Here is a 24,603-nt window from a genome sequence, read left to right on the forward strand (position 1 = left end):
ATTTATAGGCAGATAAACAGCTATTAACTTATTAAAGGTAGCTGTTACACACGAACGTGCAAAAACTGCGATAAAATTAGAGAACACAAAAAACTCAGCTACACAAAAACCCAACAAAGTAAGCGATTCTGAAATTGCTTCCACAGATTAGTTAAAAGAAGCGTAAATCGCGTAAACTTTGCGCGATTTACGATTTGCAAAATTTATTGGTGTCTTTCTGTGTGTCTAAAACAAGTCCTGGGGGGTGTCAATAGCCAGATGTCTTGAAAAACGATATAAATTTATACAAATTATATTATATTTTCAACAAAGGGTTTAACTTCGGAATCCAAGCTTTGAAAATTTGGGGGGCCATGGCCCCGTTCGCCCACCCCCCCCCCTGGCTACGCCTATGAACGCGGTATCGATTTTTAGGAACAACGCGATATCGCTTTAGCGTAGGCATAGCCTACGGATCTCGCAAGTTGAACCTTGCGAAAATATGATATTTTGAGTATCACGGCACCATAACATGCGTACGCCAAGCTTCTCGTCTCTATACGTTTTATTATTATGTTCGTCATGCCACATCATTTCACGATAGCCACAATGCTCCTCGTTTTCAAAGCAGCTGTTATGTTTTCCAAGAACGTAGCCTACTTTTTGCGGAAGCCTCACTGAATCTTTGCGATGAAGACAGGCTCACACTGTCTTTTGGATATTTCCTTTCTGAGTAAACACTGGAGTATCCCAAGTTAATTTAACAACAAAGAAAAGCAGCTGTCGTTGCCGTAAGCTAAACCACAAATACTCTATTGAATTAGGCGTAGGCCCACTTTAGAAACACGTCATCAACCTGACTAAAACTGCTTGAGTCTCCACATATGGGAAGTAAAACGTTTAATTGTTAGAACCTTTACCGTAGCATTTACAAAAGAGAAATAAGTACGTAGCTTACATATATTGCTAGATAGCCCCATTCTCTGTGCACTGAAGCATCAGTAGATAGATAGACAACTGCTTCTCAGTGATGGTAGACTCCAGCCGTACAAAATAGCTTGCTATTATTATCAGCTGATAGCTTTGCCTGCCATGTCCACGTGAAGCTGCCTGCCAGCCAGTTTCAAAGCCTCCGTTTGCTTTCAAAGCGGATACATTTCGTAAAGCGCTAGCAAAGCAGTTTGCTTTCTCTTTATCAGCAGTTTTTTTCAGTGCTACAGTGCATTGAGCGAGAAGAGACCACAATACGGAATACGCCGCAACAAAAATCTAACCTTCAGTGTTGCCAACCATTCAAATCGTTTCCAACAAAAACGTTTCAAACACTAAACAAAAAGCATGTCGGAGGCAAAGATAATTTAATTCGATAGCTGCTAATTATTTTCATCAGGTCAATTTGATAAAGCATACTGCGTGTATCCAGTGATGATCTTTGGATTAAGTAAATCATGCGAAATTTTGAGGTCAGTTTGAGTTTCTCTACCTCTCTCAGCAAATTTAACGACCTCTTCTTAGCTAAAATATGCACTATATTAAAGATATTACAAGTTATATTTTTAAAGAAAAAAAATATTATAGCAAATGGCAGTTACACTCCGTTGCATACAGCTAGCCTATTCAGTGGCGTAGCCAAGGGGGGGGGTTTTTGGGGTTACAACCCCCCCCTTTGGCACGCGTGTGACGTCACGATATTAAGAATGATGCTTTCAGTCTAATAAAAAATTGCCTAGTTTTAAACAAAATTGCATTAAAAGATACGAGTTTTGCCAATACCAAACATTCAAACATCTCAGCCAGGAATTAGCAACAAGAAAACACAGAGGCTTAGCTTTATTTCCGAAAAATGACGAAAAAAACATGATCTTATCCTTTTGCTATGCTACCAGACAGCACCATTTTACAGGAATATTCGTACCGTACCCACATTTTTGTTGAAAATGCTCTCAGAATGCACCAAATTCAAAGTAATTTTTCAAAATTTTCTGGGGGAGACCCCCCAGACCCCCCGCCGCTGGGTGGTCAAACCCCCCCCCCCTTTCAAAATTCCTGGCTACGCTACTGAGCCTATTGTATATGAAATGCTCAGTCAATTTCAAATGCTTGTGAGATCACAATCACTCGTGATTTACCAACTTAATTACTGAGAGAGTGAAAGGGAGAAACCTATTATTTTGTCCGTTGCAAGAATAGTATACCGTACAAATATAAACAATGCGAATAAAAAAGCACCATAACCATTTAGATTCCACAACAGCCAGGATGCAGTGAAAGACTACATCAGTCATCGAGTCACCTACTTCCTGTGTTTTTAATGTGACAAATGTCAAGCATCAGCATTACGTTGAAACAAGGTAGGCTCAAGTTCCGTAAAAATGAAAACAGGAAGTTGTTTACTACTGCGACAGTCAAGTGAATTCTTGAGGTTTTATTCAAATACCAAAAAATATCTTGCCCTACAAAAGTAGTATGAGAAAAACAAAGCAAAGAAAAAAAAGCACCTATCAAATGTCACAAGGAAATACAGTGAGAATAATTTTTTGTTTTCTTTGTTCTTGTAATTTAGGGAACCACAATTATCATTCAAGGTCCGTAATATAAGCCAATTTTAACGTTATAAAAGCAATCACTAACAACCGTCTTGACTAGAGAAACTTGCAAACTAAAAAATTGGCAACACTGGAAAGCTTCCTTGATAATTGAATTATGACATTCTATAATAATCTATTCTTCTTCAGTGGCTTTGTTATCGAAAAATTAGAGTATTGTTGGACTTTTTATAATAAACAATGACAATGCAAATATTGTTTGAAAACTGTAACCCTATTCGTTGCAGGTTACAACCCGTATTCAATTTCAATGGACTACTTTGGGCAATTGTAATAGAAATTCACTGTTCGCCACTTCTCAGGAAGGCCTAAAGTAGGCCATTGTAATTTTAGAAAGTTCATAATTTTGTAGGCCACAAATTTTATTTATTTGCCCATACAGTTTTGTTTCTTGCAAAATTACATAAAATGATAGGCTATACAGGAATGTTTCATGATTAAAACCGTACGAACATATCACTATAGTAGTTGGTATTCTTGCTTTTGCTATGAACTTATGTTTTCTTGAGAAGGACTATTGGTGATTTTTGCTGCAACTACATAGGCCTATATTCAGAGGTGGGCGGCTACTTTTGTAGCGCGCTACTTTTGTAGCACCGCTACTCGTACTGCTACATTTTTGGTAAAAGTAGCGGTAGCGTCGCTACATATTTGTTGGAGTAGCGGCTGCAGGAGCAGCGCTACTTTTTTCAACGTAGTGGTAGCGGAAAGGCGCTACATTTCTTTCAGTCGCACCCCAGCTACTAGTTACTTTCCAATTTAAAGTGAAAAATGGCTCTTTTTTGGAGATTTTTCATGGAAACAAATCAAACAATGCATGAAAAAGTTAAAACAGAAATCATTCGACAATTTCAGGAAACATCAAGCTACGCTGATACCGACAAGAGTGACACCAACACTTAGGAAAGAGCATTTTTGAATAGTTGAGGATTCGAATCTATTCTAGAATAGTTTCTATTCTACAACAGTTTAGAATATTTTTGTCAAGAAAATGATTTCAACGCCAAATAAAGTCAAAGTATTGTTTGAAGCACTAATGATGTTCATTAAAACGTGAAATAAATGCTGTACTGTGTTCATAGTTTTCCAAACCTTTTCCTGTTAAACGTTGTCTCAATTTGATTAACTCTGCAGTGAAAATTAATAATGCGGAGACTCACGCAATGCAGTCGCTGTTCCAGTACCCTGCGATTAACAGCGCGACATCCACTGACAAGATTTTATTTTGCTCTCATTGATATAATGTAGTTATTCAAACGAAGTGAAACCAACCAACAGTCAACGGTTTTCATATTGATTTACCGTCTGCAAACGTTAAAACTATATAAAAAAGGCGGATGTTGCTATCTACTGTAGAGTGTTAGGCAAAAAAATGCAGATTAATTTTGGTGTTGAAGTGTTAGTAAACCAAATGATTATATTGCACCAAGACTGCCGCCCCAGTGGCGTAGCCAAGAAAAAAATTTGGGGGGGGCCAAATATTTGATGAATTGAAGAGAACGACAAAGTGTTTGATTTAAGACATCTCCACCTGATGTGCAGTGGCGTATCCTGGTGGCTTGAGCAAGGGGAAGCAATGAAAGTGGTGGGGGTTAGAGCGTGCCGAAGGCACGCGTATTCTAGGGGGGTCCGGGGGCATGCTCCCCCGGAAAATTTTTGCAAAATTACACTTAAATAATGGATTATAGCGCTTTCTGGAAACACTGTTAGGGTAATATTTGTATGAAATTTATTAGCAGATAAACAGCTATTAACTTATTATAGGTAACTCTTACACACGAACGCGCAAAATCTGCCGCTAAAATTAGAGAACACCAAAAACTCAGCTACACAAAAACCCAACAGAGTAAGCCATTCTGAAATTGCTTCCACAAATTAGTTAAAAGAAACGTAAATCGAGTAAATTTTGCGCGATTTACGATTTGCAAAATTTATTGATGTCTTTCTGTGTGTCTAAAACAAGTCCTTGGGGTGTTAATAGCCAGATGTCTTGGAAAACGTTATAAATTTCTACAAATTTTATTATATTTTCAACAAAGGGCTCAACTTTGGAATCCAAACTTTGAAAATTTGGGGGGGGCCATGGCCCCTTTCGCCCCCCCCTGGCTACGCCTATGTGCCGCCCCGGTGGATTAATTAATTATTGTCGCACCAATGAATATAATATTACTCAGCAAAAGGCGTATGTTGACTAACATCACCTGTTTTACTTTCGGTTCTCCCGAAAGTTCTGTTTCAACGTTTTAAAAGCAAACGCAGTTTTCATATGAAGCCTCTTCAAACAAATTTTTTTTTGGTTTTTTTACTGCCTTGGAAGTACAGAATAGCATTAAGTCAACCACCGAAATTGTCGATTTACACGTCTTCCGCCGAGAATGTAAATGTCACGAATGAACGCATAGGCGTCCCAAAATAAAGTTTAATTTGCTTTTTATTTTTCACAAAATATTTGAAATCTAATTTGGTAAGAACCGAAACATTTTAATTTATATGAAATGACAATCTCCAATTGACTAAAGGCGAAGAATGTGAATGTTCATTCTTTGAGGGTATCTGTCAGCTACTCTTAAAATTTAGATCTCAAAAATTAGCCAAAAAATGCAAATTTTCATCAACTAACGCAATAAAATTATTGCTGAGTGAAGAAATTTCAGGTTGTATAGCGCCGAAATTTCGGGTAAAAATTCGCAACTCCTAAATGAGATTATCACAGTTTTGAGGGGAACCTCAAGACATGTTCTTGCGATGTCAATCAGTGTGTGCGCTTATGTACCAGGGTTGCCAGACTGAAATTTGCAAAAAAGGCCAAACTCACCAAAAAAAAAGGCCAACTTGAGGCCAAATAGGTAAAAAAAAGGCCAAAAATAAGCCAAACTCAAACAAGGTAAAATAAGCATTGTAAGTAGTGACTCAATGTGCCAGAATCCGAGCTTGGATTTGTTTTTGTTGAATATCAGCATTCAGCAGCAGAATTGCCAGACTATGAAAAGGTCTTAAAGCCAAAATAATACAAAAAAAGGCCAAACAAGGAAAATATTAGATAAGTCAAGTCAATTTGTTTTGTTTCAACAATGCCATATATATATTAACAAACAAGCAGAGTAAATGTAATTTTCAAAACAATGCATTGTACAACTGTTGGTTAGATTATGGCGCAATCAGGATCGTAGCGAAAGACCATAAGCAGTCATCAGTCAGCTGTCAGCCACCACCCCATAACAGTAAATCAAACTACACATTCATACACACTAGTGTGCAGAGGCAGGCACACTACTTCAATGAATAAAAAAGATTTGCCACTGAGATTCAGAAACAACTGCTTTTGGTTTGAATCTCCATTCTCAGACTGAATAAGCCGAGGATGAAGACTCAAACCAGCGACCAACAATTAACCAACGACCAATATGTGATTGTGTGCTAGAATAGGCTACAGCACTTGCAAAAGCTTTCCTGAAATAACGGGGATAAACTTGAATACATCCACGGAATTGCAACAATTATTATGTAAAACATACGAAAACAGGACAATCTGATACTACTGTAGAAAACAAAGATTAAGAAGTACGATACGATGATATACTGTAAAGATAGGTTATCCTTTGCATTGAGCACTTAAGGTACACATGTACAGGGGCGCCGGAACGATTTTTGACTGGGTAGAAGGATTATGAAAAAAGGGCAAAAAAACTGAAAGGCCAATTTTTTTAAAGTTTTAAGATAAGATTTAGCGATAATGCTCATCTATCAGCTCACTATTGAGTAATACTAATGAGAGCCTACAAGTGTGCGATATACAAAGAAGAGCATCATGCTATATGTTATAATGATGTATAAACTTACTGTGTTGCAGAATTTTGTGCCGTGAATATCATTTTGAGGCAAAAATGAAAGATTATAATTAGTCTAAAAGCGAATAGCAGAAATTGTTATATTGCAAAATAAGCAGTAGCTTACATGACTTTAAAAGGGCACCATTGCGCCCCCCTGTCCCTCCATCTACAGAAAAATTGAGGGCAGGGGGGCAGATGCCCCCCGCTTCCAGCGCCCCTGCACATGTATATTCATGTAACAGCGATGGAACGGTAAAAAAGGCCAAATGGATATTTACCTGTTTCTATCAAAATAATATCTATAATAGGCTATTCATATTTATTGATAGCGAATTTTAATAAATTGTAGCAAAAATATTTCTGAAAGTAGCCCGAAGAATAACAAGTATAATATAAAAGAACTGTAGAGGATGAGTTTTAATCCGCTACAGTGGTGACATCTGGCACCACTAGCTGGCTTAGAGGGTGAGCGCAGTCTGACTCGGCGCTGGCGTCACATTACGAGTATTAAACAAGACAGTAGGCCTATAGAACATGCATTGAACAATGGTAAATATGGTTTTCATCTGGTGAGGTTACGAATTACGATATATGAAAAGTATTGATTATTATGCATTTTGAAGAATAAATTCAAAAAAGGCCAAATTTAAGGCCAAATCTAGAAAAAGGCCAAATGTACAATTTCTAAGGCCAACAGACTCTAAAAAAGGCCAAATTCGAGAAATTTGGCCTTGAAAAGGCCAATCTGGTAACCCTGTTATGTAGCCTACTGTAGCCTATTTGCTGCGCTGCTCGCACGCAGTCAACCATTTTTTTCGATTCAACGTCTGCAAACGTAAAAAACAATTCATTTGCTGTCTGTGTAGTTTTATTTATTGTCGCTTCACAACATTTAAGGTCTTTTAGCGACAGAGCTCATTTCTAATTTTAGGTTATATCAGGTTTACGATGTCATTACATTATTACGGAAAAGTACGGAAAAACGTCAATTGTGGAGGCCTTTCTTCAGACAGAAGCAAGCTCCTGAGCTTTCCAAGTGGCAAGTGCCGATTTAAAACGTCTCTTCATTAAATGCAACTCCCCATTCTTTCCAGTGCTGCGGTGGAGAGACCTTTCTCTGTTAGAAAATCGTACAAGCCCAAAACAAAGGACTCAGCGACCCGCATTTCTAAATGTTCGTGCTTTTTAAAGCCGCATAAAAATATATTTCACCTAGAACGTGTTTGCTGTACCGTAACAACGCTGAAATGGCAGTGCAAACGAATGATATCACTCGTTTACAAGGTCTTTTTGGCGTTACCAGGTACTTGAAAGGTGCTTCCTCATGTTATTGCAGACAAAAGTAGCGGTAGCGCGCGCTACTTTTGTCCGAGTAGTGGTAGCACGCTCTTTTCTGGTCCAAGTAGCGGGTAGCGCGCTACTTTAAAAGTTGCGGGTGCCCACCTCTGCCTATGTTGATATTTTGCACTATAGTAAAACTGTTGAACGAGTAGCTTCTAGCACAAAATTGTTGTAAACGCCGCTGAAACGCAAGACCAGGCTATATTTCCAAAAGCGCAACGGTATAAAAATAAGCTTGTTTGCTTCTTCTGCGCTATCTAGCGATTTAGTTTGTTTGCTAGTTTCTGTGCCTATCTACATTACGGTCTTCGAATATGTTTCCATAGCAATTAATAATAACCACACGGTTAGTATGAATCTTTTGATTAGAGCAGGGGTGGGGAACCTTTTTAGTGTTGCGGGCCACATAAAATGAGAAATAACACAGGCGGGCCACTAAAAATTCGAAATTTTGTTTACAGATAAAAAATGCAGCGATAAGTAGACAATGATTTATTTCACTTTCACAGCTAGTGGGATGGCTGAAAGTTTTTATTTTTGCTGAGTCGTGTGATGTCTGCTGACACGGAAATAACTGCATCTCCACGTTTTTATCAGTCAGTCTGGAGCGAAGCCGACTTTTTGCTAGATTCAATTTGGAAAAAAACTGCTCGCAACGGTAGGTGCTTCCAAATAGAGACACATATTTCAAAGCATGTTTCCGCATCACTGGAAAATCATCAGCATTTATGTAGCGTTGATAAAAGTTGAGCAGTGGAATGTTTTGGTACATCGCTTTCAACGTATTGTCACTCTGGAGCTCTACTATTTCATGTTGGAAGTTACTAGGAACATCAGTTGCAACCACATTGAAAGGAGAGGCAAAAATATCTAACTCCATTTCTTTACTCTTTATGTCCAAAAATCTTGCATTAAATGTCTCCATAAGATTGACACATACATGGGCATATTTGGCTGTTGTAGAAGGCTTTTGCTTTTGCAAGGTAGGGAAATGTGCAGTGTTATTGTTTTCAAGTTGTACTTTCCACAGACGTAGTTTAGCTTCAAATGATTTCACTTTTGCAAACAAGGAGTTCAAAAGCTGACTCGGTCCCTGCAACTTGACGTTGAGCTCGGAGAGGTGCTTGCTAATGTCAACCATAAACGCTAAGTCACACAACCATTGGGTATCAGTGAGTTCAACGACATGGTTTCCCTGATTATTCATGAACTGATCGACTTCGTTTCGCAACAAGTAAAAGCGTGTAAGCATGTCGCTCCGACTCAGCCAACGAACTGCACAGTGGTAGACAAGGTCGTGGTAATCAGTATTCAGATCTTCCAGTAATTGCTTAAACAAGCGGCTGTTCAAACCTCTGCTTTTGATGAAATTGATGCATTTTATCACTATTGGCATGACATTACTAAGCTGAACTGACTTCGCGCACAAGTTTTCTTGGTGAATGAGACAGTGGCATACCACTAAATCACTTGCATTAAGGCCGTAACGTGTCATTTCTCTTTTTACAAGTGTAGTTAACCCCTTTTGTGAACCCACCATGGCTGGAGCACCATCTGTTGCAAGACCACTCAACCTTTCAAATGATAGATTAAATTTGCGCATTGCCACAACAAGCCTCTCAAACAAGTCTTCACCACGTGTTGTTCCATGCATAGATTCCAATGACAACAAATCTTCTTGTATTTCAAAGTCTGAAGTTGTTCCTCGAATGAAAATTGCTAGCTGGGCGGTATTGGTTATGTCGGTCGACTCATCCAGGGCTAGAGAAAAAAAATCGAAAGCATGAGCTTTTTCTTTCAATGTTTTTTCAATATTTTCACCCATATCCTTAATCCGATCTGAGATGGTTCTTCGAGACAGACTGACTTTCTGAAACAATTCCACCTTATCCGGCGCTAGTAGCTTGACAGCAGTGACAATGCATTCTTTCACGAATTCTCCATCTGCATGTGGTTTCAGCTTCTTCGCTATCACTTCAGTAACTTCATAACTCGTTCTGACAATATCTTCATCCTGTTTGCAGTACCTTGACAAAGTGCTTTGCTGCGCTTGTAACTCTCTTCTAAGGACACTAATCTTATCCTGCCTTGCCTGTCCTGTTAGCTGTTTCAGATTACCATGGCAGGAGTCATAATGACGCTCTAAATTTGATTTCTTCTTTGCTGCTACAGATTTACCACAAACAATGCACACAGGTTTACCACTTACTTCAACAAAGAAGTACAAGTTTGTCCAATCTTTCTGGAACATTCTGCCTTCATCACCAATCTTTCTTTTCTTTCCAGAAGCCATTGTACAACGCAAAATTTTGCTAATTTGAGAAGTAGGCTACTCTACAACGCACTTTTCACGAATAGCATAACTGACCGATTAACAATGACTGGTCACATTGTGACGTAGATTACACATTGTGACGTACACATTGTTGTTACAAATGGCCTTCTATGATGGATTAACTAGTCATAGAAGGCCATACGTATTACGCAATATACCGAGAATGCAGAGCCTACTCTTTTTTGAGCTGTTGTTTAACTTTCAATATGTTTTGGGTAAAGAAATCTTGACGCGGGCCACATGGAACAGTCACGCGGGCCGCATTCGGCCCGCGGGCCGCAGGTTCCCCACCCCTGGATTAAAGTGTTAGAATTAGACTGTCAAGTGCGACAATCGGTAAAACTCTCCTAAAAAATCTTCCCTTGGAAATAACCATCTGCTGATGGCCATTAAAAGAAGTTTTATCAAAGAGATGTTTAGAATATACTGAAAAGTTTGGGTGTTTATCAGGACAATTATCGTTTCTAGCACTAGTTGCAACGTTCATCTGGTGAAAGTAAAAGCAACAACAAACAGGTTGATTTATTGCTTCACTGACGTTTCGCGCACCATGACAACGCGCATCCTCAGAGCGAATAACATGCAAAAGTAAATTTACAAAGTTAAATACTGCAGTGCAGTTGAAGGCAAAAAAAATGAAACTCAGTTGAAAACATTATTGTAATTTCGTTTCATCTCGAATTTCTGTTGGTCTCCAGCACTGCTTTCACTTTATGTTTAATGTTGGAAGTTTTTACTTAATTTAACGTGGAAAGTAACCGCTCACACATTTTTTGGCCCACCTTTAAAATATGTGTGTTTCATTTTTTCTTTTTCTTCAACCGCACTGCAGTACCGTATATAACTTTGTAAATTTTATTTTGTATGTTATTCGCTCTGCGGATGCGCATTGTGATGGTGCGCGAAACGTCAGTGAAGCAATAAATCAACTTGTTTGTCAGTGCTTTCACTTTCATCAGATGAACGTTGCAACTAGCGCTAGAAATGATGATTAGCTACTATATTTTCAATGATAAGATTTTTTTCCAAGAAATTTTTTCTAAGAGGGATTAGGCTACCTGATAATAATAATCGCGTTTTTATTTGCGCCCATTGCAATAACATACAGTACACTGCGATCACAGATGCGATACAACAGACGACAGGAAGCAGCGAAGGGACATATAGTCTTCGAGTCAGCTGCTCCCTTTATTAAAATTATGACATTAAAAATTTACGGAGGATATTTTCTGGTGGTGTTACAAGGAAGATATATTATTTTGGAGGCGTATTTATTTACATTCGTCAGGTGTAATGCATTGAGTTAGGTTATATCAGGCTATAACTGAATCAGGAGTTTTGCAGTTTTGTATATCGTTTACCATTACCGACTTATTCATACACAAAACACATAGCCTACATTGATTTTACAAATTATAACCTCCATAAGCTCAAAACTAACCGAAAAACTTCAGTTCATTGGTTTAGTGCTTTAAGTTTTTTCTGTCTCTGTTCTGCTTTTACGTTGTTTCACCTTTGAGTCGTGGAAAGGTGACCCTTGGGTCGCATGATACAAAAAAATAAATACAAACTTCAATCTTATTTTCAAATTTTATTGCAATGAAATGAAATCGCTCAACAATTGATGAAAATAAAGTAAGCTTATAATGAACAAGTAAAGTTTTTATACAGACGATAAAGCATTGACGCAATGCATTATGCTGCTTGTTTGTAGTAGGCGAACCCAAAACGGTTCATGATTCCAATTCATCCAAGCGAGATTTTTAGTCAGTTTTGTAAAAGGTAAAATTAACAATTTTTTTTTATTAAACAAAATGTGATACTTTCTAACGCTGCAGAGTTCACTGTTCTTAGATTACAATAATACTTATGACGTCGTAACTAACAAAGAACAATCCCATTGCCCGACAATGCAGAAGACGTGGAAGATGATTCAAATATTCTCTACACGTGCACTAGCGTTGTTTCTTTTTACGAATTGTTAAAATCACAAAATCGCACATGGGTCATATAATTCATAATTACATCATAATTTACATAATTCATCACAATAAAAGTGTTTCGTAAAAGTTTGCTCAAAATATTTTGGTACGCATTACAAAAATATTACGTCATATATTGAAGAGTGAATTGCAAACGATACGGATAAAACAATATTTTGACAATAAAAACATTTACAAACAACGACACATATACAACTACGACACAGGCGTTGTAGAGTGTGAACAATCATTTTGTTTTTTTTACATCAGAAACATGGTGCTATGACAGTTTGTGGTAGGGGTTAGCGTATTGTCTTTTTGATTTTGGATAATTGTTTAATATTGAAAAACAATAACAGACAGCAGTTTATTGCAGCCATTTAAGTTAGTGGCAATTCCATGGAAGAAGAGGGAAACCCCCACTCTCTAAAAATCACAAAAAATTAACTTCATTCAAGGTGTACTTGCAAGGTCGGATTAATGTAGACTTACACATCACTGTGTTTTGCTAAAATCGCTCCCTCTTTTCTAAGGCTACCCGTTGGATCCGTCCCTGTATACAGTGTTTGTAGTGAGCGGCATAAACACTGACTCCACAAGCTTTGGAATGAGTTCTGCCGTTCAAGCTTTGCAGCATAACTTAACTTTGCAAAATATTGTACATTTTCACACCACGGCGCTGTTGAACATTATTTTTGCTGTTACCGCTCCTCAGTATCTTGCTGATTCACAGAAAACAATAAACTATCAATGATTGCAGATTTGTTTCTAAGAAATCGGTTAATGTCTTTTTAACTTATGCGGATATTTGCAGATAAGTAACAAGAAAAGGAAGAAGTGTTTGGTCTGCAACAATGTGGTTCTTTATGACAAACAATCGTCAGTACATATAGTAGCTCTATAAGCGAGAGCGTTCAGATGAGATAGAAGTTGATGTTGTTTGCCCCTTTTCCATCTTGACTTCACTGAATGGAGGAGCGGGAGTAGTACTCTTCTTGAACAGCAACCTTGCTTCTCCTCCCAAGAAAAGCCTAAACAAACGTCATAACATGCATTATTACGTCACAAAACAATAAAGAGATTGGTAAAACTTAGTATCATTTGTTGTAGACCTGCAGCTGTGTGAGATCGATTGATTGAAGGGAATGTTAGTAATAACATTGAAGAGCAAATTAGTTTCCTGAGACGCTAAGAAAACGTTTTCAACGTCTTTGGGGATACAACCTACTGTAGTTGCCTGACACATACGATCATTGTGATCTATTTCGTTAGCTTAGTTTTGACCTAAGCTTGGCAAAGATGTACATTCACTGATGCACCCCAGGATATTTACTTATGTAAATCTTGTGTATTTGAAAGAAAATCGACGTAGACGTTTGCAGTATCTTTTGGAAGAAGTGTTTCCCCATATGTTTGTTAAAATAGCAAATCCATCATATTTGCATGGAAAACTTAAACTTACCTGAAAATAGCTCCTGAAACTATTGCTCCTAGCAAGGGGCCAATCCAATAGATCCAGTAATCACTCCACTGTCCTGCTACGACCGCTGGGCCGAAACTTAGCGTGGGATTCATGCATCCCCCAGACACACGAAACCTGGAAATATACAAACTCCTTTACTAGTCACATGAATCAGAACAGTTGCTTTAAACTTAAAAACTAAAGTGTTTCTAAGATGATGTAGCTACAACGAAAAAGTGCAAGGTTACTGAAAACTATCAGGTGCACCAAAAGATGAAAGCATAACACAGATAGATGCTAGAGCGTACTTGTAAATGCATAAAAACTAGAATACAAAATATACCGTGAAGAAAAAACTCATAAGCAATCGGTTTGGTAGGAAAATATACGAATGCAGTTATCAAACGACCAGTAAAAGATAGACCATGCCCACCTCACTTATCAGCATAAAAGCGAGGACAGCTATTGATTGAGTAAACATTCAGTGGTCAAAGCATGGCCAACGTTGTCATAATATGGGCAGCACCGCAGCTTGAATACTTATATTTGTTTACTTCACAATGTAGATATTAACGACTTATTTTAGCCTGATGCTGCGAGTTGGCCTGGGTAATAGTGAATTGCACAGCGAACTCGCAGCATCAGGCTAAGAATATGTACATTGTGAAGTGAGCAACGATCATGCTGCTAAAAGCCAAACTCAACCTATTGCCTATATTTGTTATTCTAACAAAATTAACATTGATAAATCTTTTAACGTGGTTGAAGGAAGCCGATTGTGGATTTATCAAACGCTTGGAGATTACTTGATTGAATTCCCGACAAAGTCACAGAACGCGTCACAACAAAAATTTTAAGAATAAAAGTATCCCGAGGTTGATTGATTGAATCTTTGTCTTCGGAGTGGGAAAGCGTCTTGCAGAGCTCAATCCTGGCAGTCTCGCATACATGATAGGCTACTAGTAGAGGCTTTGAATCACTGACGCAGGCCCGGTCACCGAGGTTGACAGAGTGAAGTTTCCGATTGTTGATTGTTGCCGGGGAACTATTCCATCCATTAGATGCCGCTGAATGGAGAGCAGTCCTTAACGTGCGTTGCTCAAGCGCACACCCCGAGAGTCGAACCAGCGCCGCTTGATCTTGAAGCTTCTTTGTTCCAGAAGTGACGCGCTAACCAATTGAGCTATCGAGGTCAATCAATTTAACTCTAATGACTTAACCACCTTTGTTAAATTAAAAGAAAATGAAGGGGTGTACCAGCAAACATCTATAGCATTGGCCCATGATACAAGAGAAGGATCCACAGAGGATACAAACTGATACGCATAAATCAACAAGTGAATAAAAGAAATATCAATAACCTCTAAAGTATATATTATGTAGCTCCACATAAAGTGAAAATTAGATGACTTTTGACTCTTTTTTTTATTTCGTTAAAGATAACGTCTAAAAAACTTTGTTGACTGCGGATAGTGGCCAATGTTTCGGTTTTCGGATCTCTTCAGAGCAGTGAAATGAAGGTATAATGTTGTTTTGAAGTTTCGGATGAGATAATGGTTTTCAAGACTGATTAATAAGCCCAATGGGAATTGATTTAATTTTTAAATTCGGACTTTGGCAAAACGTAATTTTTCCCGCCAATTAGAAGGTGTCCTTTTTTTGATTGAATGTTTGTTTAACTGTTATTACATCAAATTGAATGTTTAAACATTATTTTGTGTTTGTTAAATTACCTTCTTAAGTTTAATTTTATGTCAGTTGCAAATATCACAAGAATTTTTATCAAACACATAAGGTTACATAAATAAAGAGACAAATTTCAAGACAGAATGCAAAATGATCTACTCAAGAGTAGTATAGCCTCAACAAGAAGACCAGCACATTGAAGAATAACGTTGAAAACAAGAATAAACGCTCGCAGAAGCGAGATGTCGGAAAACTGGTCCCGTCTTAGGTTTTAAAAAAGTGATGAAAAAAAAAACTAACCCGGCCAAAATGTCGATTAAGATCGAGAATCCAATGGCAAAAGCGGCATTGTGGGAACTTAGCTCTACAGCAGCCAGCAGAACAGAGAGAGTTAAAAGTGCTGTGAGAATCACTTCCATTAAAAGCCCCTGGCCCACGCTGATCCCAGGCCCAAGGGAAAACGAACCGGATGGGGATCCATTTGTGACCTAAAACAAAATTATAAGTTGTCGCTGCATAGTCAATCTATCAAACTCCGTTTATTACTTGTTTCCAAATGCTAGCACTTATCCAAAACAGTAATTTATGCTACTGATGAAAGAAACAATAAAAGATTTTCCGCAGTTGCAGACGATACTGAAACTGTTAATTGTTTACAGTACAGTTACAGTAACCAAAGCGTCTTTTTTCACTACCACAATAACCATACTGTCATTTATTAAATTACTACTGTTTTAAAGTGTTTGAAAACGCGCAGCTGAAATGTCAACTTCCACCAATACCTTACCAAAGCTAATCCCGCTCCCGACATGGAGCCAAGTATCTGAGCGACAAGATAAAGAGGAACCATCATCCACTTAATCCCACCACCGATGAAGACTGCAGTTGTGACAGAGAAGTTCACATGAGCTCCACTACAACAAAGAAAAATAAACCTTTTAGTAAAAAAGTAGCTCATGTCATGCTGAAATATTATCTCAGTAGATCGTCTACTCCACCTACACGTTGTTTCACGTAAATTCAAAACTTACTTTGAAAAACTATCAAACCCATATACTTGAACTTTCAAGGGTGGCGCCGAATGACAAGTTTGCGAAATTAGTCTAAGATAAATTTTTATAAATTTTAGAGCCGAAACCCTTGTAATCGTATTCAAATTCAATGCATTCACGGATCCTCTCAAAGCTTTTTATAAATTATCACAGAAGCAAGACTAGAAGCCATTCCAATTATAAAGTTATATTCAAAGTCACCGAAATGGCAAACTGCATATTCTGTTTATTAACATTGTAGCATTGCATTTGTGAACGTACAAACAACTATTTTCTCAACGGATTCTGTACTTTGATCCGTTAGTTTTGTATCTGCATTTTGGGCATTATTCTGTTACTCAAATAATTTGATTTCACATTTTTATTCATTTTACCTGATATGACCAATCAAAATGACCAAAATGGTCACCACCAGTCCATCAGTAATAGCTGGAATCAAGGCATTTCCAGAATTTCCTCCTGCTCCTATTGTAAATGCAGCTGAAGAATGGAGGAAAGCAAATATGAGCTGCCCGAAAAACTCAGCAATGAGCGGTCTTATCCATTGTTCATAAAAGGCAACCTTGCATTTCATGATTGTAAGCTTTGAGTTTTCAATAAACTGCTTTCCAATTATACTTTTCTTAAGAAGTACACCGCTTTCCTGGCTTTCAATGTCGCTGAAAAATAAATAAAAAAATCTTCAGTGAACAAATATGCAGATAAAGTATTTCTGGCAGGTTAGTTTTGCTCTACTTATTTACGCTCCTCAACGTTTTCAAAGTTCTGAAATTACAAATTACTCTAAGTTTGCAAAAGGTGTCTTAATAATTGGATCTGTTATTGACTTAGCTATTTCTTTGTCAAAACAATGTTTTAGATGTAGGAAAATAGTTTTTATGCCAAGTTTTATACATTTTAAAAATATCGAAATAGCAACACACTGACAGAAATGAATTGTCATTAAACTGTTAGCACCAGATCGGGTTAGTAATCTCAGGCTGCGTGCGATAGCCTAACAACAAAAATTTAAAACAACCTCCTGGGCGTATTTGTGCTTAGTTTTAATTAAACAACCGATGTATGTTTTCCACTCTATTGCTTTTAATCGTTGCGTGTTTCTCGATGCTTTTAGTTAGTTGTTTAATTAGTTAGTTACGGTAGTCACTGTCAAGAAGTGAAATTTATTGTAGTTTATAAATATTTACAGATTCCTGATGAGGACTTAAGTTAAGTCGAAAACGTTTGAATGTTGAACTATTGTAAATATGTAATATACTGTTGTAATGCTCAACCCTGTGTTATTGTTGTGTCTTGCCTGTCTTTGGTATAAAAAAGGAAAATACTTTTACACTTTTCTTGATCGTCAATTTGTTTTGGCTTTTCCTTCTTTTACGACCATAAAATCTTTTGCACGAGACAGAGTTTCAAAGCACGGACAAGTGCTTGGTAACTTTGCTTATCGCGGTAGGCTGTAGAGTGTAGTATTTTGAGGAGATCTGTTTAACTTTCCCAAGGTCGAAGGTTATCGACAAGATTAAATCAAAATTTGTCCTCGTACAGTTTAAGACAATAGCTTTATTCTACAATGTTTAGGTACTTACGGAAGATTATCACTTGTCAAACAACCTTAAACTGTAACTTTCGATAGTCGTCGGAACACGCAAATTAAGCCACTTCAAATAACCAATATTTGGACATACATTATTTCAACTTTAAATAACGTTAGCTTGGAAAAAATGAACCTGGTTATGATAACTTAAAAATTGACGAAAATTTTGTATGAAGTTAGAAGCTTCGCAACCACTATAACAAAACGATTTTTTCACTTACATAAAAATACCAGTCGAGCTCTTTTTTATTGTTTTCCCTTGTACCACTCACAATGCAAGAAAAAAGGAACAAGCTTATAATTTGCATTGATGTTTTGACTTTATCTAAGCCTGGGTGGGTAAACTTTTTAGTGGTAGGGCATATTCAAAAAATCATTATAAATGAACCCAAAAAAATCAAGTAAAATATCCATTTTAAAAAAAGCAAGCATTATTTTTTGTGCATTAATATCTAAAAGCAGACACTTTACTTAGCAGTAGGCTACAGAGTGGCGATTGCAAAGGTAAAAATATTTATATTTTTTTAAGGTATTAACATTTTTATTCCCCTGCCAATCTTCCTTTAAAAGCTTCAATTCAAAGCAGCCCCTTACCAGCAGCCCCGCAGTTTACAGCAAAGCTATTTCTGTTTCAAACATTCTTTCAAATGTTTATTCCTGCCAAGCTGTGCTCATTCAGTTGTAAAATTTAATCTTTGCAATTCAACCACAGCAAACAATTTAAACTTCTCAATCCGATTGTAAATCATGTTAGAGTTGAACATGACCAAGTACAAATCAGCAGGCAATAAACTAATTAGAATAAGCTTCGCATATTCTTCGTATCAATCAATCAACATGGGAGATAGCCTTGTTTGCTCAAGTGAAAATGTACGCTGTGAAGTAAACGCTATCATCTGGATTTTTTGTCTAGTGAAAAGAAAACTCAACTTTGTGAGCAGCAATTTTGGCAGCCGAAAAGTTATATTCCAACAATTGATATATTTTCAAGACAACGTGGCCTAGTTGCAGGTTTGTGTAAATAAATTTCGCCGGGTAAAGGCAACTAACTTAGACCAATTCGGTGTTCCAAAATAAGATACGCCATAAAGAAGACTAAAGGATTGAATTGAATTATTCACCATTGAAAGTTACTAATACCCTGTTGGTGCAATTTAGCATAAAGAGGATTGTCAGCAATAAGGACAATTATTCAAAACATCATTGCAAACACAACATAAGGACATGACCCCAAATAAAAGTGAAGGCTTTTGTTTAGGAACAACTGGCCCCTACCTAGACAGTAAATCAACCGCTTTTTTACATTGATTTACGTCTGCAGACGTTGAATCAATGTAAAAAAGCGGATGATTTGCTGTCTGATTAAGTGTATTTATATTTGAAGTTTTACTTTGCGTACGTTTTCTAATTATTATCTGTGTTGTATTCTTCGTTGTTGTCTACTGTAAGGTGCACTCGGAGCTTTGTTTCACACTGGGGCAGACAGACTAAAAAGCTGCGAGCCGCCACTGAAAGACTTTCACAAACAGTCTGTGGTAAAAATTAACTGGCAACCCTATTCTTCGTAAAACTCGTAAGTTACGCAAAAACAAGTGGATGTTTAGATTGACTTTCTACTAACTATAGTCCGCATTACAACTGTTTATAATTGTTTGATTCATTTCAACGTGTTTTCCAAAACTACAATTTTGGTAAAGGGATGATTTTCTTCCACCATAGATCTTTTTTGTTTTTGCCAAAATTACTGGCAAAATTCAAACATGGACGCTGCAGTTTATTGCCGTTTTATTACATGTGAATTTTTTTCTATTCTATTTTACTTATAAAACAATTCTCACTTACAAAATTGTCTACAGATACTTTTTCCTCTGTTTTAAAATATTTCGATTAATTGCAACTGGCATCTAGCTCATATGCTTGACAACTCTTATCTGGTCCCCTTATTCCGTTGAGCCAGTGAAGTATTCAATTGAGGTAGTTGAAGGGCGAAGTCAAGCAGCGGATAAAAAAACATACGCAGAAGCTATAAGTGGTTGATGAGCAAAGGAATACACTCCCAGGAGTGGACAAAAGCGAATTGTGGTTGCATTTAAAATGCTTAGTTTCGGGGATCATGCGTTCATAACAAGAAAATAAAATTAGAAAAATCGTGTTATCTAAAAGCTAAGCATTCATTTGAAGATTTAACATCAAGACAGAACGTGCCTAATGAAAAACATTCTTGGCAATTTTTTTTATTATTGTGTGAAAACTGAAAACATGTTAATCTTGAGTGAGAAAAAACGTGTTCAAGATTCTTCAATCTTCATTCCGAGTGTAGTCGGCTGCATAGCCGAGTGGTGATAGCCCTGTAACAGCAATCGAGAGGGCGCCGGTTCGACACCGCTCAAGAGCATGCGGCTGTGTCTCTGGCAGGACACTTAAAAACATGCCTTGAAGGTGGACACGAAGATTGGCTTCCTTGCCTTCCTGTTCACCTAATCTAAATCTTCAACCACCGGGTGTAAACCTGGATACGACAAACAAACAAAGGTTCTTCAAAAGCCGTTTGCTTCAATCTAATACCCAGGTGGCTTGACAACATTACGCCTGCAGATGTTGGATCAATGTACAAAACCACTGATTTGCTGTCTGGCGATAATAATATAATTCTGCAAACCGGTGAAAACCTAGTTTTGTAGCTTCTGCCACGCAATAGAGAATGCAATGACGAACACTTTGTTTTATATTTCATATAAAAGTTTTGATGAAAAAGATTGACGTAAAATTGGTTTTGTAATAAAATTGAAGTGCTTTCGAGTGGGCAGACTTGGAAGCAATCCAACAGTGCGCTAGTAAACCTACTTTTCAATATTGTGATTGTAATGACTTGGAAAACTGCCAAGCTAGAACTATGTAATAAAATATTTATTAAGCGACTTCGTAAATCACTTGACCAAGTTCATGACATGTTTGTTTGTTATGGTACTGCTATTTTGCATTCATCAAATGCTGGCATTTGCACAACAATCTAACCTCTTAGTGTAATTTATTAAGAATCGATATCGCTATAGTAGCCTAATACAATAGCATCTTCAGCTGTTTGTTAATAAGGTAGTAAGAACAAAAATGGACAGTTTTTATTGATTGGCGGTCTATGGTATTACTTCGCCCTTTATGTTCATGTTTCCTTCACAGAAATCGTTTTAGAATGTGCTATGTTAAATGCAATGCAACCAACACGATGTCAAAACAACGTTCAGACATGGACCGGACTCAGTTGGGCGACGCTGGGCGAGTTAGCTCACAACCACTCTTGGATATAAATAACCCATCTCAGACAGCAAATCAAACGTTAGACGTTAAATCAAAGTTAAAAAAACGTTTGATTTGCTGTCTGGGATGTTGATGGACAATCTGCTGCAAACGGAGATGGTGACTGATGGTGATATTGAATGCGGCCTGGTTAGCTCATGAAAAACCTATTTTTAGTCGTTAATTATAGTTTTGCTTTTCTGGTAGCTAAGCGCATTTTATTTTTCACCAGCTCTCTTAAAACACCAAGTTCTGTTAATCACCATTGCTGATTGCTGTCAAAGCTATTATTGTGCTCACAGGGTAATGTGGTTGCACCAAACTTACCTTGAGTTAGATTTTTGCAATAATTTGTCACTAAGAAAAGCATCCATGAAGATTTTCTGCTGACCACAGTAGAAATTATATCTAGGATGATTTTAAACGGGTCCTGTAATTATGAAAATACTAAAAACAACCACAGAATATTGTTTTTGTTTTCCATGTCAAGTCTTCACTCTTTTCGCCGCCAAGGCTGTTGTAGGGTTAGGTCCATAATTTAACTTACGGAGTAACTCAAGAAAAAGATTCTGCTTGATGTGTATAAGAATAGACCAATTGACACTTATCTAACTAAAGTAAGTGAAACCGAAACGAGGAAATAAAAAACAATTACACGTAGGCTAATAAGAGATAGTATCGCGTTCAATTGAGAGAGTTTTCGCCATACAAATAAAGTTTTCACTACCGCACACAATTTGCGAAACAAGACTATCGGAAAAGAAAAGAGAGAGAAAAAGAATGTTTGACGCAGTTTTGCAACTTCTAAAACTTGCAGAAGTATCGAGCACGTTCTAAAAGCTTTTAAGATTTATTTCGTTCTAAATTTTAGCATGTCTATAAAATACTGCATTCAGTTATGCACAGTAAGTTTTAACAAAGGGTTTGGAAGTTTCAACACTCTTTCCACAACTAATAATACTGAAACAATGCAAACTGACACTTTGACACTACACTCTAGTGCCAAGCTTTGGTCATTTCCTCATTCCATAGTCATCGGATTTTCTGAACTTGGTGTAGAAAAGAAAAATTTCCAAAATTTGCAGCAACATGTCTCTCTGCTCAAACTCTCTACCAACACCTCGTGCAAATACTCTGCAAAGTGTCCCCCAAGTTGCTTAATATTTGACTGTTTTATGTTCATTTTATTTCCACATATAGAATTTTTCACATGCGTACGCAAATTAAATACTCTGTGTTGTATACTGCACACAGCCAAACTGTTTGCAACTTTTTTTACTTAGTCAGGTAATGAAGAGTTTGTATACTGATACGTACATATAAACAAGTTTTTAATAGGAAACTATCGTTCTAAAAAGTAAAAAGGGCAAGTTATTAAAGAAAGCCCTACCTACCTTTTTTCAAAAATCAAAAAAGAAACGGTGTTTTGTACTCAAAGCAATATTGTCAATCATAAAAATGTGAACAACTTCCGAAACTGCGACGAGAAAAATAACAGAAACAGCAATGCTGGTTAACAATGAGAAAAGCCACCAAGCATTTTCCAGCTTTTTCGAGCCAGTGAAATCAATCCTTTCTACATTGTGCAACCTTAGTGAAGCTATATTATGACATCACAAACAATGTATGCCCATTACATTTGCTTGCTTCGTCACATCATAAGGCGAGTGTTGTTAAACAGCAATATTTTGTATCAATATCAAAGAAATGTTCTGTGTTTTGTTTCCTTGCGATATGCACGGAAAACAAAAGTGAATTGCCCAGTCACAACATACAATATTGCACAATGCACAGAGCATTCGCAAGGGAGAGAAGAACTCATTTCACCGAAAACAATACTGTAGAAAGATTGTAAAACTAAAACGTCACTAACAAAAACAAAGTATAAACGTAAATTCTAAATCCTTAAAAGTGCTTGGTTTTCTCAGAATAATCAAAACATAAATGCTGGTAAAAGCTTTTTAATGAAATCCAAACAATTGCAAACTAAATAAAAACATTAAAAAATGGATTTAAAAGCACATAAGTTACAATAATTAAAAAGACTTTAGTGTTTTTGCCTAAATCAGGAAACTTTAAGCATCAACCAAAAACATTCTCACACAATTCTGTCTGCGTTTTCATTCCTGCCAAATACGTCGGTTGTCTGCGATAAGACAACGCAATTTACAACGACCAATCCGTTTTGATAAGAAAATTACCAACAAAAACACTTTTTTTTCACGTTGTCAAGTTTGGAAAGAGGAAAAGCCGTTTCACATTTTTGAACTAAACCTGTTAAGCTTTCAAACCGAAGCTTTTTCAATGCTGAATTATTGTAGTTAGTATCTTTTTCGTCCCGAACGCGTCAATGACAAAAAATATAATGATTGATTGATGGTACAATAATAGCGCGTTTTCGAAAAGAAAAAGCAACCTCTGTGCGTATAAAATGAAACAAATCGTTCTAATAACCTTTTGTGATGTCACATTAACGCAGTAAAGCATCTGCCATAAAATTCTTATCAATGATAGAGTTTAATATTTTGGTTGAATAAATGCTAAAAAAACGTTAAGATAATGTGTGTGCTATCACTGAACTGTCAATACAGTACATCATTTACTGTACGCAAACAGGCACCCATAGAATATTTACAGAATCGATTATATCTCTTGACCAAATTAAATCACTACTTACTGTAAGTTATAAATTGTGTTAATAAATCAAAAATTATTATGCTTAATATATTTTTTTTTAGCTTTCCGGACATAAAATTTCAATTTGATGCGTGATAAACAAAATATTAAGACCCGTAACAAACAATAGAAGTGGCCTAAATAATGAAAAACGATTAGCTCATACATTCCATGATTATTTATTTTGTGCAAACAAAGAACCACTCAACAAAACATTTTGCTTCAAAAATTTTCAGCAAATTAAATTCATTTTTGAATCACCGATAGAATTCCATTTTGACTTGTGTAGCCTACTGTAGATATTACAATGTGTCAAAAAAAAGCAATGTCAATGAATGCTATAGTTATACTAAATAGTACTTAAACCATAAATGGCAACACTTGCAGAACTAAAATGTTCTAATCTACTTGAGTCAAAGCAAACATATATGGTTTTTACCTTCAAGTCTTTTCTGTGAAGTTTTCAAAATTTCTTTCTTGCTGGATATTTGCAGGAACCTGTTCTTTGTCTTTTGCAACTTGCCAACTTGATCTGATGCTGCCTGATTGCGAGGCCAGTTTATATTCTCTGCTCAGGAAAAAATGCTTACTTTTTTCTTGATTGAGATTCACCCTTCTCTTCTGTTTCTTTATTATTATTTTTGTTTTTGAAGAAAAAGAAAGAAACAAGAAAAAGGAGCAAGTTGTTTGCTTTCTGCATTGTCACAGAGTCCGAAAAGCAAAATCGTTGAATTGTTTTTGTTTAAAAGATAAATTGCAGTTTATATGT

General features: G+C 36.8%; 2 protein-coding genes across 3 annotated transcripts; both read right to left on the reverse strand.

Moving 5' to 3' along the window:
* Window positions 1-7,482: 7,482 nt before the first annotated feature.
* Window positions 7,483-10,049, reverse strand: LOC145769196 (general transcription factor II-I repeat domain-containing protein 2B-like). The gene is made up of 2 exons (XM_082580785.1): window positions 8,843-10,049; window positions 7,483-7,583 (listed from the first exon to the last, which is right to left on the reverse strand). Exons 1-2 carry the CDS (start codon window positions 10,047-10,049, stop codon window positions 7,483-7,485), a joined length of 1,308 nt encoding a protein of 435 aa, XP_082436911.1.
* A 1,619-nt stretch (window positions 10,050-11,668) lies between these two features.
* On the reverse strand, window positions 11,669-24,361 carry LOC145769304 (aquaporin-8-like). Of its 2 annotated transcripts, none has more exons than XM_082580893.1 (6): window positions 24,274-24,361; window positions 16,648-16,932; window positions 16,009-16,135; window positions 15,522-15,709; window positions 13,536-13,670; window positions 11,669-13,104 (listed from the first exon to the last, which is right to left on the reverse strand). In XM_082580893.1, the coding sequence occupies exons 2-6, from the start codon at window positions 16,845-16,847 to the stop codon at window positions 12,972-12,974; spliced, it is 783 nt and encodes a 260-aa protein (XP_082437019.1). In that variant the 5' UTR covers window positions 16,848-16,932; window positions 24,274-24,361; the 3' UTR covers window positions 11,669-12,971. The 2 variants fall into 2 exon arrangements, with proteins under 2 accessions (XP_082437019.1, XP_082437020.1); XM_082580894.1 differs by lacking the exon at window positions 24,274-24,361 and adding an exon at window positions 17,857-17,950.
* Window positions 24,362-24,603: the final 242 nt, after the last annotated feature.

The sequence above is a fragment of the Aplidium turbinatum genome, chromosome 4 (genome assembly GCF_918807975.1).
Source record: "Aplidium turbinatum chromosome 4, kaAplTurb1.1, whole genome shotgun sequence".
Lineage (NCBI taxonomy): Eukaryota > Metazoa > Chordata > Ascidiacea > Aplousobranchia > Polyclinidae > Aplidium > Aplidium turbinatum.